Raw genomic sequence first — 17,355 nt, 5'->3', positions numbered from 1 at the left:
AACATCAAACTGAAATGTGAAGATGGAGTTATGTAGTATGTGCTATATACCTGCAATCTATCTCATTCTTAATTCGCCTAGAAGAAAGCAGTTTTTTGGAACAGTAAAATGCAAGTAGGCAGGTGGATGCATTATTTGCCCACTAATAGTTTGAGAACAACTTGTCACGTGAACGCATGGAAAATCTTGTCCCGTCAAATTAAACATCCTGCAACTTGTCCAGGTCTGACCGCCCACAAGAGGGATTTGTACATCACTAGCAACATGCACAAGACAATCACGCAAACACAAGAAGTATATGAGCTGCTTCTACTACTACAACTACTACTTGCCAACCAAACCAAGCAATGGCAATGGGGGGCATGAGTTCGCTATGCACATTCCTGGCCGTCCTGACTACTGCGATTGCGATCGTGGCCGCTAGCGACGAGGCTGCGTTGCTCGCTTTCAAAGCGCAGGTCAGCGATGGCGGCTCGCTGGCCTCCTGGAATAGCAGCGCCAGCTTTTGCAGCTGGGAAGGTGTGACATGCAGCCACCGCAGGCCAGCGCGGGTGGTGGCGCTGAGATTGAACAACAAGGCGCTCGCCGGAGAACTCTCCCCAGCCATCGGGAACCTCACGTTCCTGCGGACGCTCAACCTGAGCTTCAACTGGTTCCACGGGGAGATACCAGCGAGCCTTGGCCGCCTCCGCCGCCTGCATAGGCTCGACTTGGGCAACAACTCCTTCTCTGGCACATTACCAGTGAACCTGAGCTCATGTGTCAGCATGGCCATAATGGGACTGCTAAACAACAAGCTTGGCGGGCGCATCCCGGCTGAGAAGCTCACGTCCCTAGTAAGGATGTCACTGAGTAACAACAGCTTCACAGGGCTCATCCCTCCATCACTGGCCAATCTGTCCCATTTGGAAGTCCTTGATCTCTCACGCAACCAGCTCGTGGGCTCAATCCCACCAGGGCTCGGAAGCATCCACGGCATGAAACAGTTCAGCATCGCCAGAAACCTCATCAGCGGTATGATTCCAACCTCTCTCTACAATTGGTCCTCGCTAGAACTATTTGATGTAGGGACAAATATGTTGCACGGCATTTTGGATGATTTCGGAAACAATTTCCCCAAGTTGGAATATCTTGGCTTGTCTGGTAATCACTTCACTGGAACAATCCCGTCCTCAATATCCAACATATCTTCCCTCATATCAGTTGGCTTTGATAGCAACAGATTTAGTGGGTACTTTCCTCCCACATTTGGGAAGCTGGGAGCACTTCAATATTTGAACTTGAATAACAATAAGCTTGAAGCGAATGACAACAAGGGGTGGGAATTCATCACGTCTTTGGGAAACTGCAGCCAACTGCAGCTATTGGGACTCGGCATCAATTCTTTTGAAGGACAACTACCAGGTTCAATTGTGAACCTGTCAACGACTCTCCAATACTTGTACTTAGGTGACAATAGGATCTCTGGGAGTATTCCTGCAGATATAGGCAATTTAGTTGGTCTGCAAACACTTGTGATAGCAAACACTTCCATGTCCGGAGTGATTCCAAAGAGCATTGGTAAGCTAGAGAACTTGATCGATCTAGCTTTGTACAACAATAGCTTGTCTGGGCTCATACCGCCATCTCTAGGAAACCTTTCACAATTGAATAAGCTTTATGCACGTAATAGCAACTTGGAGGGACCAATTCCGGCAAGCCTGGGGAAGTTGAAAAACCTCTTTGTACTTGATCTAAAAATGAATTACCGTCTCAATGGTTCAATACCCAAAGAAATTTTCAGATTACCCAGCCTTTCTTGGTATTTGGACTTGACATACAATTCCCTTTCCGGACCCCTTCCTAATGAAGTTGGTAGCTTGGCAAACCTTAACCTACTAGTTCTATCAGGAAACCAGTTGTCTGGCAAGATACCCGACAGTATACAGAACTGCATGGTATTGGAGCAACTATTCTTAGACAACAATTCCTTTGAGGGAAACATACCTCAGTCACTGACAAATATAAAGGGGCTCAGTATATTGAACCTGACCATGAATAAGTTCTCTGGTAATATTCCTGATGCCCTTGGCAATATTGGAAACCTGCAAGAGTTGTACGTAGCACACAACAACTTGTCAGGATCAATCCCATTAGTTCTACAGAATTTGTCATCATTGTCTGAATTGGATATATCCTACAATAATTTGCAAGGCGAGGTGCCAAATGAAGGTGTTTTCAGAAACATCACTCACTTATCAGTTGTTGGGAATGTCAATTTGTGTGGTGGTACACCTCAACTTCATTTGGCTCCGTGCCCCACAAGGGTCTTAAGCAAGAAGAGAAAAAAGATGCCAAAGTCCCTTGTAATTTCTCTAGCAGCAGTTGGAGCAATCGTGTTCTCACTTTCAGTGATTGTTCTTGTTTGGAGACTTTGTAAGAAGCTCAAATCAAGCCCGAAGACAGTAGCAAAAGATTCAATTGTTGATGGCCATTACAGAAGAATCCCCTATCCTGCATTACTGAAAGGAACTAACGAATTTTCAGAAGCCAACTTGCTTGGGAGAGGAAGTTATGGTGCGGTTTATAAGTGTGTTTTGGACAACGAAGAAAGAACATTGGCTGTCAAGGTGTTTAACCTTGGTCAATCTAGGTATTCGAAGAGTTTTGAGGCTGAATGTGAGGCTATGAGAAGGATACGACATCATTGTCTCATTAAGATCGTTACTTCTTGTTCGAGCATCAACCACCAAGGTCAAGAGTTCAAGGCATTGGTCCGCAGCCGAACCAGCCTAGGGCTGAGATACCACCTAGAGCTGAGCCGCAGCCGACCCAAAGGCCATGGCCGCGGCAAATGGCGGCCGGCCGCGGTGGCCCTGGTCAAGGCCCGCTCGGCCGTGGGGTTGCGGCGTCGCAGGGAGAGGACCGGAATCCCCCGCGAGGCAGGTGGGGCGATGACGGTTACGACGCCTACGGTGCTGGGCAGCATAGGGGTTCTTCATCCTCCAGCGTTGGCCGGGGTCATGCTTGGACGGACGACGGCAATGCCAACCAGGGCTTTCAGGGTCCGCCCGGTAACTTTGTGGAGGGGGCGGTCGCTCCTAATAACCGCTCCTTCCGGGGCCGTTTCCGTGGAGGTCGGGGCGGGCACAGACGTAACTACCCGCCTAGGCACCCGAAGCCTATGGTTGAGACTGCGGTGGGGGCTGACGGAGGATCGGTTCTACCGCAGGTGCCGGCGGAAACGGTTCAGGCCCTGGCCGAAGTCACAGTGCCGGAACCCATGCAGACTGGTGATTTCTGCTTCTGAGCATGGTACGGACAAATCTGAGGCTGACAAGTTGTCCAAGTGGGCGGCAAAGAAGAAGAAACTTACTTGTTTTCGATGTGGTGATACGGGACACTTTATGGCTGAGTGCACTGCGGAATTATGTGACCTGTGCCGGAAACCTAAGCATACCGCTGCCGAGTGCCCTCTTATGCTTGGGCCCAAGCCTACTGTTCAGATTTTCGGGGTATGCTGCTCGGAGTTGATGTTCTTCGAGTCTCCCAGTGTGGCACCTCTGGCGCCAGCGGTCGAGACCTCTTTCCTAGGGGTGGTGAAGGTAGTTCATGGACCATTGACCGAGGCGCAAATTATTCAGCAGCTGCGGGAACTCGCTCCGGGTAATTTTCAGTGGTCGCTGCTCAAGCTAAATGATATGTCTTACAAAGTTGATTTTCCGTCTAAGGAGGATCAGTTGCGAATCCTCAAGTACGGTATGAGCAGGGTCCCAGGCACTAGTTTTGTGTTGCAGTTTGATGAATGGAAAAAGAAAGAGACGCAGGGCACGCCATTGAGGCAGATTTGGGTTCGTTTCTCCGGGGCGCCATCTGATCCCCTGGATAGCTTCTTGGTGACGTGGAGTTTGGGGTCTTTGATCGGTAAGGCTAAACAGGTGGATATGCCATTCACTCGGGCCAACGGGGTGGCGCGTTTACTTGTCAGTGTGGCTAATATTGAGTTCTTGCCGAACGTGGTGCCTTGGACGTACGATGGTGTTCTGTATCAGCTGGACGTTCTGTATGAGGATCCTAATTTGTTCGATGAGTTTGAGGATGATTTTCCTATGGACACGACTGAGGGAGGAGGTGCCCCGGGGAACCAGGATGATTCGGCTATGGGTGATGATGACGGGGCCAAGGAGCCGGTCGGTCCGACTGATTCTAGTGATACTGCTCCTGCTCGGTCATCTGGTGTGGCTCCGACGTCCACCTTGCAGCTTGGGTCCTTGGGACCGTTCTCTGCTCCACCTCGGCTTCGGGGCGTCTATCCGGGTTCCGTGGATGCCGTGGCTCCCCTTTGTGCGCCGGCAGTTCTTGAGTTGGGAGATACCGAGGGGCAGGTGGTCCCTCCCACATCTCCTACCTCGTTGTTGGCTACCGTGGATGATGATATGCTTGCGGCTATGGCTAAAGGTGACGGGCAGGAGGCCCGGTCTCCTGTGATGACGACACCGACGGCGCACACAGAGGACTCGGCGTTCTCCCCCAGGTCGCCGCGCCCGGGAGGAGGGATGGCTCGGTAGGAGGCCGCCGTCACTCCATGCCCCGTTGCGGTGGGTGGGTCAGGTGATGCGCCCGTCTCACCGGCTTCTTCTTCGGAGCATCCTGTGAGGGTATCCCCGGGCCCTCTTGCCGGCGGGTCGACCGTTGACACGCCATGGGAGCCGTCGCCGTGCTACTCCCCTGCTCCGGTGGCTACGGCCCAAGGTGCCGCTATTGGGGGACGGGCAGGAGGCCTTTCCCCTAGTAGAGCTTCACGCGAGGAGGTCATCTCCTTTGGCGGTATCCCGGATCCTGCCTCCCAGGGGAGGCGGGTCAGCGGGAGGCTGCAGGAGCAGCCGGACACTGATGACATGCAGCTGAGGTGTGCTTTGAGAGCTGCCAAGCTGCACGACGTCGAGACCTCCACTGGTATGTCCGTTCATAAGTCCAATTCCATTTTGCATTTTACTGATGTTGAAATTATTCATAATGCAAATCAAATGGGAGTTTCACTTGGTAATAATGATATTGAGATATCTAGATCGGTTAATGACATTCTTGATTTGGAAGCTGATCGTGCGATAGACATGATCCGGCACATTGTTGATGTTAAACCTATGAACGACTCGGAGATAGATGCGCTTGGGGTTAGGGTTCTTGATGGCTTGTGTGCCGATCTTGACCCTGCACTACACGAGACGGAGGAGGACACCATTCCTGAGGTGTCTCTTCATGTAGACGAGCCCGAGGCAATAGAAGCAGAGAATGACTGTGCTGATCGGGTTGATGGTCTCCCTAAGCCAAAACGGACGTGGAAACGGAAGGTTTATCCCGTCTCGGCAGCACGTAGGAGTGCTAGGATCCGCACTGCAAAAAAAATTCATGATGAATTATGAGAGGCATTTTCTGGAATAGCAGAGGTCTTAGGGACTTGGCTAAAAGAAGATTTCTAGCGGAGGCTTCTCTCAAACATCATTTGGATTTTATTGCATTGTCGGAGACCGGAAGAAGCAACTTTACTTCACAATTTCTTGCCACTTTGTCCGGGGGGTAGATTTTGACTGGCATTGCCTCCCCCTCGAGGAAGATCCGGTGGGGTTTTACTTGGGGTTAAGTGCGAAATGTTGGAAGTTCGGAGTGTAGTTTTGGGGGATTTTGCTGTCAAGTTTCGAGTTAGAACTAAGGCAGATGGGTTTGATTGGGCTCTGGTGGCGGTGTATGGAGCTGCGCAACCAGAGCTCAAGCCAGACTTTTTGGCTGATTTGGTTCGCATTTGTGGTAACGAACAGCTCCCCCTATTAGTAGGGGGGATTTCAACATTATCCGTAGGAAGGACGAAAAGAATAATGACAATTTTGACGGCCGCTGGTCGTTCATGTTCAACACTATTATCGAAAGCTTGGATCTCAGAGAGATAGAGCTTTCGGGTAGGAAATTCACCTGGGCTAATTCGTTACCGGTCCCGACGTTTGAGAAACTTGACCGTGTCCTAGCCAGTGTCGAATGGGAACAGAAGTTTCCTTTGGTAACCGTGCAAGCCCTGACAAGAGGTGTCTCTGATCATACTGTTGGGGAACGTAGCAGAAATTCAAAATTTTCCTACGTATCACCAAGATCTATCTATGGAGAGACCAGCGACGAGTAGAAAGAGAGTGCATCTACATACCCTTGTAGATCGCTAAGCGGAAGCGTTCAAGTGAACGGGGTTGATGGAGTCGTACTCGTCGTGATTCAGATCACCGATGATCAAGTGCCGAACGGACGGCACCTTCGCGTTCAACACACGTACAGCCCGGTGACGTCTCCCACGCCTTGATCCAGCAAGGAGAGAGGGAGAGGTTGAGGAAGACTCCATCCAACAGCAGCACAACGGCGTGGTGGTGGTGGAGGAGCGTGGCAATCCCGCAGGGCTTCGCCAAGCACCTACGGGAGAGGAGGAGGTGTCACGGGAGGGAGGGAGGCGCCAAGGGCTCAGGTATGGATGCCCTCCCTCCCCTCCACTATATATAGGGGCAGGGGAGAAGGGGGAGGCGCAGCCTTGCCCCCTACTCCAAGAAAGGGTGCGGCCAAGAGGGGGGGGGGAGGAGTCCATCCTCCCCAAGGCACCTCGGAGGTGCCTTCCCCCTTGAGGACTCTTCCCTCTAGGGTTCCCTAGGCGCATGGGCCTCTTGGGGCTGGTGCCCTTGGCCCATGTAGGCCAAGGCGCACCCCCTACAGCCCATGTGGCCCCCCGGGGCAGGTGGCCCCACCCGGTGGGCCCCCGGGACCCTTCCGGTGGTCCCGGTACAATACCGATGACCCCGAAACTTGTCCCGATGGCCGAAACAGGACTTCCTATATATAAATCTTTACCTCCGGACCATTCCGGAACTCCTCGTGACGTCTGGGATCTCATCCGGGACTCCGAACAACATTCGGTAACCACATACAAGCTTCCTTTATAACCCTAGCGTCATCGAACCTTAAGTGTGTAGACCCTACGGGTTCGGGAGACATGCAGACATGACCGAGACGTTCTCCGGTCAATAACCAACAGCGGGATCTGGATACCCATGATGGTTCTCACATGTTCCACGATGATCTCATCGGATGAACCACGATGTCAAGGACTTAATCAATCCCGTATTCAATTCCCTTTGTCTAGCGGTATGTTACTTGCCCGAGATTCGATCGTTGGTATCCAATACCTTGTTCAATCTCGTTACCGGCAAGTCACTTTACTCGTTCCGTAACACATCATCCCGTGATCAACTCCTTGGTCACATTGCGCATATGATGATGTCCTACCGAGTGGGCCCAGAGATACCTCTCCGTTTACACGGAGTGACAAATCCCAGTCTCGATTCGTGCCAACCCAACAGACACTTTCGGAGATACCTGTAATGCACCTTTATAGCCACCCAGTTACGTTGTGACGTTTGATACACCCAAAGCACTCCTACGGTATCCAGGAGTTACACGATCTCATGGTCAAAGGAAGAGATACTTGGCATTGGCAAAGCTCTAGCAAACGAACTACACGATCTTTGTGCTATGCTTAGGATTGAGTCTTGTCCATCACATCATTCTCCTAATGATGTGATCCCGTTATCAACGACATCCAATGTCCATAGCCAGGAAACCATGACTATCTGTTGATCACAACGAGCTAGTCAACTAGAGGCTCACTAGGGACATATTGTGGTCTATGTATTCACACGTGTATTACGATTTCCGGATAATACAATTATAGCATGAATAAAAGACAATTATCATGAACAAGGAAATATAATAATAATACTTTTATTATTGCCTCTAGGGCATATTTCCAACACATACCCCATTACTAGTCGATTCAGGAGAGCAAACTTTTGTGGGCAACAAGAACATTTTCTCTTTTGAACTTGCCTGGTTTGAAAGAGAAGGGTTCCTCGAGTTGTTAGCTCGGGAGTGGGCTAAAGACTCAGAAGGAAGGACTCCTATCGAGCGATGGCAATGCAAGATTCGTCATCTCCGAAGGTTCCTTCGAGGTTGGGCTAAGCACACGCATGGTATTTATAAGGCGGAGAAGGAGAGACTTCTTCTACTTATTCAAAACCCTGAAGTTAAAGCTGAAACATCTATCTTGGATTCCAGTGAGTTGGAGACAAAGATAGAGGCGGAGATGCATCTTAAACAGCTTCTTCGAGAGGAGGAATTGAAGTGGGCGTTGCGTGCTAAAGTTCGCAAGATAGTACAAGGCGAGGACAATACTCAATTTTTTCATATGATTGCTAATGGGAAGCATCGTAAAAAGAGAATTTTCTAGCTAGAACAAGACGAGGGGACGATAGTTGGTCAAGACAATCTGAAAGTCTATATTACCAATTATTATAAGCAGTTGTTTGGTCCCCCGGAAGAGAATTTTGTGTCCTTAGATGAGTCTAGGGTTGAGGATGTTCCTCAACTTGAGACTGCCGAGAATGAGCTCCTGACTGCTCCTTTCTCTGAGAAAGAGGTGTTTGAAGCTATTGCACAAATGGAGCATAATAAGGCTCCAGGACCGGATGGGTTCCCGGTGGAGTTTTACAAAAAGTGCTGGCATTTTATTAAGGGAGATTTGATGCCCATGTTCCACGAGTTTTTTGAGGGACAGCTCCAATTGTTTAAGCTGAATTTTGGAACAATAACTCTTCTTCCTAAGAAGACAGACGCTGCTCGCATTGAGCAGTTCAGACCCATATGCCTGCTTAATGTGAGTTCCAAAAATTTTACCAAGGTCGGGACGAACAGACTTACGTAGATTGCGCATTCTGTGGTTCATCCGTCCCAGTCTTCTTTCATGCCTGATAGAAATATCCTTGAAGGGGTTGTTGTCTTGCATGAAACGCTTCATGAAATCCACTTAAAAAAACTTGATGGCGTAGTTTTTAAAGTGGATTTTGAAAAAGCATATGATAAAGTTAAATGGCCTTTCCTTCAACAAGCTTTGCGTATGAAAGGTTTTGATTCAGCCTGGAGAAACCAGATTGACTCCTTTACGCAAAAAGGGAGTGTAGGGGTTAAAGTGAATGATGACATAGGTCACTATTTCCAAACACACAAGTGGCTAAGACAAGGAGACCCGATGTCACCGATCCTGTTTAACATAGTGGCGGATATGCTGACTATTTTAATAGGTCGGGCAAAGGATGCAGGGCAGGTAGGCAGCCTGGTCCCACATCTAGTTGACGGAGGGATTTCCATTCTTCAGTATGTTGATGATACTATCATCTTTATGGAGCACGACTTGGCGAAAGCAAGAAACATGAAGTTGTTGTTATGCTTATTTGAACAATTATCTGGCCTCAAAATTAACTTCCACAAGAGCGGATTGTTTTGCTTCGGAAGAGCAAAGGATGACCAGGACGCATATAAACAATTGTTTGGATGTGAATTGGGCTCCTTACCGTTTAAGTACTTAGGTATACCCATTCATCATCGTAAGCTGACTAACTTTGAGTGGAAGTGGAAGCTGTTGGAAAGGGAAGCTCATGTCATACGGAGGACGATTGATTCTGATTAATTCGGTCCTTACCAGTATGCCTATGTTTCTATTATCCTTTTTCCAGGTTCCGGTGGGAGTCAGGAAAAGGTTAGATTTTTACCGATCTCGATTCTTTTGGCAGAATGATGAGCTCAAACGAAAGTACAGACTTGCTAAGTGGGATATAATCTGTAGGCCGAAGGACCAAGGGGGTCTAGGTATTAAAAATTTGGAAGTCAAAAACATATGTCTCCTTAGCAAATGGCTATTTAAACTATCGTCTGAGACGGACGCTACTTGGGCGCAGATGTTGCGCAATAAGTATCTTTATGCTAAAACCTTGGCCCAGGTAAACGTGAGGCCTTCCGACTCACCTTTTTGGAAGGGTTTGATGAGAGTCATACAACTTTTTTTCAACAAGTCAAAATTTATTTTTGGGAATGGTGCCACTACGAGGTTTTGGGAGGATACGTGGCTTGGGGAGACTCCCCTTGCACTTCAATATCCTACTTTGTACAATATTGTGCGACGTAGAGAAGCCTACGTTGCAACTGTTTTACAATCCACTCTCCTCAATATTAGTTTTCGGAGGACGCTAGTTGGAAATCGTTGGGAGGCCTGGCTCCACCTTGTTCGACGTTTGATGGAGGTCCGGCTGTCCCAACAACCAGATCAGTTGTATTGGAAACTTACTAAGAACGGTGTGTTCTCGGTTAAATCTATGTATCTGGATGTCATTAACTCTAGCGTTGTCCCTTCTTCGATTCACGTTTGGAAAGTAAAGGTTCCTTTACGAATCAAAGTGTTTATGTGGTTTGTGCATAAACAAGTCATTTTGACTAAGGATAACCTGGCAAGACGCAACTGGATGGGCTCTTCTAGGTGTAGCTTTTGTGATCATAACGAAAACATCAAACACCTCTTTCTCGATTGTCCGTTGGCTAAGATTCTGTGGCGGTCGATTCATATTGCGTTTAATATTAATCAGCCCACCTCTATCAACATGTTATTTGGAGCATGGCTTGACGGAGTTGATTCCGATACTGCAAGACACATTCGTGTTGGCGTTTGTGTTTTACTTTGGGCAGTATGGAACTGCAGAAATGATTTAGTATTTAACCGATCAACAAACATTCACTTTTTGCAGGTTATCTTCAGGGCCACGGTGTTCATCCGTATGTGGTCGCTACTCACTCCGACGGAGGCCAGGAAGCGTTTGGTTACTGCGTCTACCCGATGGGAGATGGTAGCGCGGGATATTTTCAACCGGTTTGGATGGCGGTTATGTAATAGGATAGGCATGTAGTGCTCCTATTGTGTTTGCCAGCCGGTTGTGGTTTTGGGCTGTAGCTCTTTCGAGCCTTTTGTTTATTTTCGCACCTCGATACTTGGCGACTTTGCTACTGGATTATGCTTTTAATAATATGAGCCGTATGCATCGTTCTTATGCAGAGGCTGGGGTAAACCCCTTTTCGAAAAAAAAATGCCCAATGGTAACTTGGATAGCTGGCTTCATCAACCATCTAAAGATCCCACTACAAACAACACGCTCAGCCTTGCCCAGAGGTTTGATATTGCTATCAATATTGTGGATGCAGTAGAATATCTACACAACTACTGCCAACCGTTGGTGATCCATTGTGATCTTAAGCCAAGCAACATTCTTCTTGCTGAAGACATGAGCGCCCGAGTTGGAGACTCTGGCATATCAAGAATCCTTCAAGAAAATACAAGTGAGGGGATGCAAAGTTCATATGGCTCAACTGGAATTAGAGGTTCCATAGGCTATGTTGCTCCAGGTGACTAAAACTTCTAATTTTATTACTCCCTCCGTTCACTTTTATAAGTCGTTTCAGACAAGTGAAATTGTGCTGTTTTGCACATTGTCTAACCACAAGACTTTGCATAATTGCAGAGTATGGAGACGGCTCTGCGGTCTCTACAGCTGGTGATATTTATAGCCTTGGCATATTGCTGCTTGAGATGTTCACGGGAAGAAGCCCAACAGAAGGCACGTTCGGAGATTCATTGGGTCTGCATAAGTTTATCGAGGATGCTCTTCCAGATAGAACCTTGGAGATAGCTGACCCTACAATGTGGTTGCACAGCGGACAACACAATAACACTACAAGTATTAGAATTCAGGAGTTATTGGTTTCAGTCTTGAGCCTTGGCATATCCTGCTCAAAGCAACATCCTCGTGACCGAGCACTGACAAGTGATGCAACAGCGGAGATGCATGCAATCAGAGATGCATACCTCAAGTTCATAGGGGAGCATGGAGCAGAACCAGAAGCCTCGACTCAAGAAATTCAGAGCAGCATTGCATAAACAAGCTGGCACAAGACATGATCCTGCATACTAAAAAGATCATGTGTCATTTCAGTGAGTAATTGTTCTCAGAGCTATGTATGTTGCTTTACAACTGTATCAAATAAATACAAAACCATCATGTTGTGCAATAATAGCCCAACAGCAATTTGTAGGTTGATTCATAAAGCATGCAGTGTAATTGTTTTCCCATTATCAAAACTGTACACATGGAGGCAACATTATTGCTTGATGCTTCAGTAGACCTGAAGTTGCAGAGAGTTTCATTTTTTTTCTTATTTTTATTATTCCTCACTTTTGTAAGCAAAACAATCCGATTGTATTTGTTTATATCCAAAACAAAGTGCATCGGATCAGATTAATAACACTAGAATAATCACAAACATATTTTCCTTTGTGAACAAGCTTTCTTCCTTCATTAATTAATAAGTAGTAATAACGTAGTAGAACCTAGAGCGCTTGGTTTCTGTCTTCAGAATTGGTGCATCCTGTCTTTAGGTAGTACAATCAGACTTTTTGTTAAAGAGTACATACCGTCCATGTGCACAAACAAACTTGGGGTACAAACTAATGCACATTAGAGAGCACAGGCAATCTGTCTAAAATCTGATTCTCAATAGGGGAAAAAGCTATCTGTCAATAAAATAAACAGAAATCATAGGTTAGAAAGCATATCCTGTCTTGAGGTAGTAAAGCCAGGCTGCTTGTTAACAGAGTATATACTTTCCATGTGCAGAAACAGATACTAGAATTTAGAGCACAAGCAGTCTGCCCAAAATCTGATTCTCAGAAAAATAAATCAATTTGTCCAAAAGATAATCAGAATCACGGACTAGAAAGCATCAGTACCATTCATTCAGAGAACAGCTTGCAGAAGCAGCAGCAGGGTAATCCTTATAACCAGAGACTAACCATCCGCCTTCTATTAATTCCCTTAGTAAAAAGAAATACAGGTACTAGATATGTACCTAGGAGGATGTGAATCTGGAGCGCATATGAGAAAACAAATTTGAAGTAAAACCATCCCAATGCTGTGCAATAGTACTGTAGCAGCAGGTCCAGAGGACCTTTACTAGCTAGGAGGACGTTATCAACAATCAATCTTTCCAGTAAGCTTTATTTTTAATGCAGCTATTCTTTGGAACAAGTATCAAATAAATGTAGCATGATGTAAAAAAGGTAAAATACTAGTGTTGTGCAATAGCAACATAGCAATAGCAGTTGTCAGTATATTTGCTACATGGCTTGCAAGTAATTTAAAAGATTCAGGAAAATCGCATCCTCAGTGAAGTAGGCTGGCAACATGGATAAAGTAGTTCATTTTACAGCAAAAGAAATTTGCCGCGAGACAGAAACCATTCTACAGCACAACGAACAGCAAAGGAGTTGTACCTGATGCATATTGGTGTCATTCATTGGAAAACTTTGTTTTTGCCATTCTAGTTTTTGCCCACTTTGCTTATGCCACTCTAGAATTTGACATCTCACTTTTGCCACTCTTAGCTTTTGACAATACATCACAAATGCCATTCCGTGGCAAAAACAATAATTTTTCATTTCATTTTTGCCACTCTTAGCTTTTGACATGTATCACAATTGCCACTCTAAAATTTTTGCTTTTGCCACGAAATGGCAAAAGTGATATATTGTCAAAAGATAAGAGTGGCAAAAGTGAAATGTCAAATTCTAGAGTGGCATAAACAAAGTGGCAAAAGTTAGAGTGGCAAAAACAAAGTTTTCCCTTCAATCAATCAGGGAACAGTTCACCTCCAAAAGCAGCAGAGCATCAGCAGGATGTGAACTTGGCAGTAGGCAGCAGGCAACAGGTAATCTGTATATTTGAGAGCACAAGCATTTTGTCCCAACTACAGACCAACCATCTAGCATTGATTCACATCAACTTTTGATTTCTCTGGGCCACACAGCCATACCTGCCCTGCCCTTGGTGGATCTGGAGAGAGGGTGGGGGCCGAGGAGGAGAGAGGACGCCATGGCCATTGGACGCATTGTGGAAGGAGTAGAATATTTGCACTGCTACTGCCAACCATTGGTGATTCATTGTGATCTTAAGCCAACTAGCCAAGCAAGATTCTTCTTGCTGAAGACATGAGCGCACGAGTTGGAGACTTTGGCATATCAAGGATCCATCAAGAAAATACAAGCAAGGGGATGCAAACTTCATATAGCTCAACTGGAATTAGAGGTTGGATAGGCTATATTGCTCCAGGTGACTAAAATTCTTCTAACTTTATATTTTACCTTTTCAATCAAATATGACATGTTAACCACAAACCTTTGCATAATGCAGAGTATGGAGATGGCTCTGCGGTCTCAACAGCTGGTGATATTTATAGTCTTGGCATATTGCTGCTTGAGATGTTTACAGGAAGGAGCCCACCAGAGAATGCACTTCCAGATGATGTCGAGGATGCACGTTCAGAGATTCCTTGGATTTGCATAAATTTGTCGAGGATGCACTTCCAGATAGAACCTTTGAGATAGCTGACCCAACAATGTGGCTGCACGGCGGACAACATGATAACACTGCAAGTATTAGAATCCAGGAGTGCTTGGTCTCGGTCTTCAGGCTTGGCATATTCTACTCAAAGCAACAACCTCGAGACCGAGCACTGACGAGAGATGCAGCAATGGAGATGCACGCAATCAGAGATGCGTACCTGAAATTTACAGGGGAGCATTGAGCAGAAAGAGAAGCCTCGACTCGAGATTCAGAACATCATTGAATGAACAAGCTGGTACTCCCTCCGGTCCTTTTTACTCTGCATATTTAGGTTTGTCTGAAGTCAATTTCATCCAACTTTGACCAAGTTTATATAAAAAATTATTAACATTCACATAACAACACATTTACTATTAGATCCATCTCGGAATATATTTTCATATTATATTTATTAGATGTTATAGATGTTAATATTTTCTAATATAAATTTGGTCAAACTTAGCAAACTTTGACTTCAGACAAAGCTAATGTGCGGAGTAAAAAGGACCGGAGGGAGTACAAGACATGATCCTACATAATAATAAAATTACGTATCAATTCAATTAGTAATCGTTCGAGCGTTGTCTCATTAAGATCATTACTTCTTGTTCAATCAAGGTATTCGAGGAGTTTTGAGGCGGGATGTTTAACCTTGGTCAATCAAGGCATGCTAACCACAAGACTTTGCATAATTGCAGAGTATGGAGAAGGCTCTGAGGTCTCTACAGCTGGTGATATTTATAGCCTTGGCATATTGCTGCTTGCGGTGTTTACTGGAAGGAGCCCAACAGAAGGCATGTTCAAAGATTCATTGGATCTTCATAAGTTTGTTGAGGATGCACTTCAAGATAGGACCCTGGAGATAGCTGACCCAATAATGTGGCTGCACAGCGGACAATGGGATAACACTGCAAGTATTAGAATCATGGAGTTATTGGTTTCAATTTTCAGGCTTGGCATACCCTGCTCCAGGCACAGCTGTATAATGATGGAATTGCACGATGTATTGATCGGGTGCAATCGCACGTATATATGATGTACAACGGTGGACCACGACCTTGACTATACAAAGAACTAGGAGGTGGGCCCGATACACAATATGCACATAACACATATACTCAACCCCCCACCCCCCCAGTGGAAGCGGCGCCATTGCTGAAACAAAGACTGGACCGGAACTTCTCGAATGACGTAGTAGGCAAGCCCTTGGTTATGATATCTGCAAATTGTTGGGATGTAGGAACGTGTAGAACACGAATATGGCCAAGAGCCACCTGATCCCGAACAAAATGAATATCTAACTCAATGTGCTTGGTACAACGATGATGAACTGGGTTGGCGGAGAGGTAGACGGCCGAGACGTTGTCGCAGTAGACCACCGTTACCCTGTCGACAGGACACGAAAACTCCTGGAGCAGCTGACGAAGCCAGGAGCACTCGACGACGACATTGGCCACAACGCGATACTCAGCCTCAGCGCTGGAACGGGAGACCGTAGGCTGCCGCTTGGACGACCACGAGATAAGTGATGGTCCAACAAAGACACAGTAGCCCGAAGTGGAGCGACGGGTGTCGGGGCAGCCGGCCCAATCAGCATCGGAGTATGTGGTGAGGACAGTGTGGGTGGAGGCGTGCAACGTGATGCCAAGATCCATAGTGCCACAAATATAGCGGATAATCCACTTCACAGTGGCCCAATGAATGTCCCGAGGTGCATGCATATGAAGGCACACATGCTGAACTGCGTACTGGAGCTCCGGTCGAGTGAGGGTGAGGTACTGAAGAGCCCCAACGATGGACCGGTAAAAAACAGCATCCGAAGCAGGAGAACCATCCATGGTAGAAAGCTTGGCCTTCGTGTCAATAGGCGTGACGGCGGCCTTGCAATTAAGCATGCCAGCACGGTCAAGAAGCTCATGATCGTACTTCCGCTGGTGAAGGAAGAAGCCATCCGAACGGCGCACCACCTCAACACCGAGGAAGTAGTGCAAAGGACCCAAGTCCTTGATGGCGAACTCAGCGCGAAGACGATCAGTGAGCTGACTGAGGAGGCCAGTCGAGCATGCCGTCAGGATGATATCATCGACGTAGAGGAGCAGATATGGAGTGTCAGAGCCCCGATGATAGACAAATAGCAACGCATCGGAGCGGGTAGAGCGGAACCCAAGCTGGTGAAGAAACGCCGCGATGCGCTGGTACCAGACGTGAGGGGCCTGCTTGAGCCCATACAAGGACCGCGAAAGCAGACACACATGGTCGGGATGTGTCGGATCAATGAACCCCGTGGGTTGCTGACAGAAGACCTGCTCCTCGAGATGACCGTGAAGGAAGGCGTTGGAGACGTCCATCTGGTGCACCGGCCAGGCGCGAGAGGCCGCAAGGTGGAGAACCGTGCGGATCATCCGGGGCTTAACCACCGGAGCGAAAGTGTCAGTGAAATCGACGCCAGCACGCTGCTGAAAGCCACAAACAACCCAGCGCGCTTTATATCGGTCAAGGGTACCATCGGGACGGAGTTTGTGTTTGAAGACCCACTTCCCGATAATCACGTTATCGTGCCGGGGCAGGGAACAAGCTGCACGACATCAAACTCCTCTTGCATCGCAGCCATACAGAGCGGGCCACGAAGAGCAGCTCGAATGGAGGACGACAAAGGCGATGGCGTAGAGGTGGATGTCGTGTGGACATACTCATCCGAAGCATACTGTGAGCTCGGTCGAAAACACCCGCACGAGGTAGCACCCCTGGCCCTCTCAAACGTCGCTGCCACTGATACGTCTCCGTCGTATCTACTTTTCCAAACTCTTTGCCTTTGTTTTCGACTCTAATTTGTATAATTTGAATGAAACTAACCCGGACTGACGTTGTTTTCAGCAGAGTTGTCATGGTGTTATTTTTGTGCAGAAATCAAAATTCTCGGATTGATCTGAAAATTTACGGAAATTTTTTATGAAATATATAAAAAATACTGGTGAAAAAAGATACCAGAGGGGGGTCACCCAGGAGCCACAAGCTCTGGGGGCGCGCCTACCCC

The 17,355-nt window shown here is 47.1% G+C and overlaps 1 protein-coding gene across 1 annotated transcript; it reads left to right on the top strand.

The window, feature by feature from the left end:
* Positions 1-353: 353 nt before the first annotated feature.
* On the top strand, positions 354-11,821 carry LOC119299102 (probable LRR receptor-like serine/threonine-protein kinase At3g47570). Its single transcript, XM_037576385.1, has 3 exons — positions 354-2,754; positions 10,960-11,289; positions 11,406-11,821. Exons 1-3 carry the CDS (start codon positions 354-356, stop codon positions 11,819-11,821), a joined length of 3,147 nt encoding a protein of 1,048 aa, XP_037432282.1.
* The last annotated feature ends 5,534 nt before the right edge of the window (positions 11,822-17,355 follow it).

This window comes from Triticum dicoccoides, chromosome 5A (genome assembly GCF_002162155.2).
Source record: "Triticum dicoccoides isolate Atlit2015 ecotype Zavitan chromosome 5A, WEW_v2.0, whole genome shotgun sequence".
In the NCBI taxonomy this organism is placed as follows: Eukaryota; Viridiplantae; Streptophyta; class Magnoliopsida; order Poales; family Poaceae; genus Triticum; species Triticum dicoccoides.
The sequence above is the reverse complement of the archived record's forward strand: the minus strand, read 5'-3'. Positions and strand labels throughout refer to the sequence as shown.

Coding starts and splice junctions, on each gene's coding strand:
- LOC119299102 (XM_037576385.1), top strand. CDS start 354: ATGGGGGGCATGAGTTCGCTATGCACATTCCTGGCCGTCCTGACTACT. Junction 2,755..10,959: donor TCAAGAGTTCAAGGCATTGG/TCCGCAGCCGAA, acceptor GGGGTAAACCCC/TTTTCGAAAAAAAAATGCCC. Junction 11,290..11,405: donor CATAGGCTATGTTGCTCCAG/GTGACTAAAACT, acceptor GCATAATTGCAG/AGTATGGAGACGGCTCTGCG.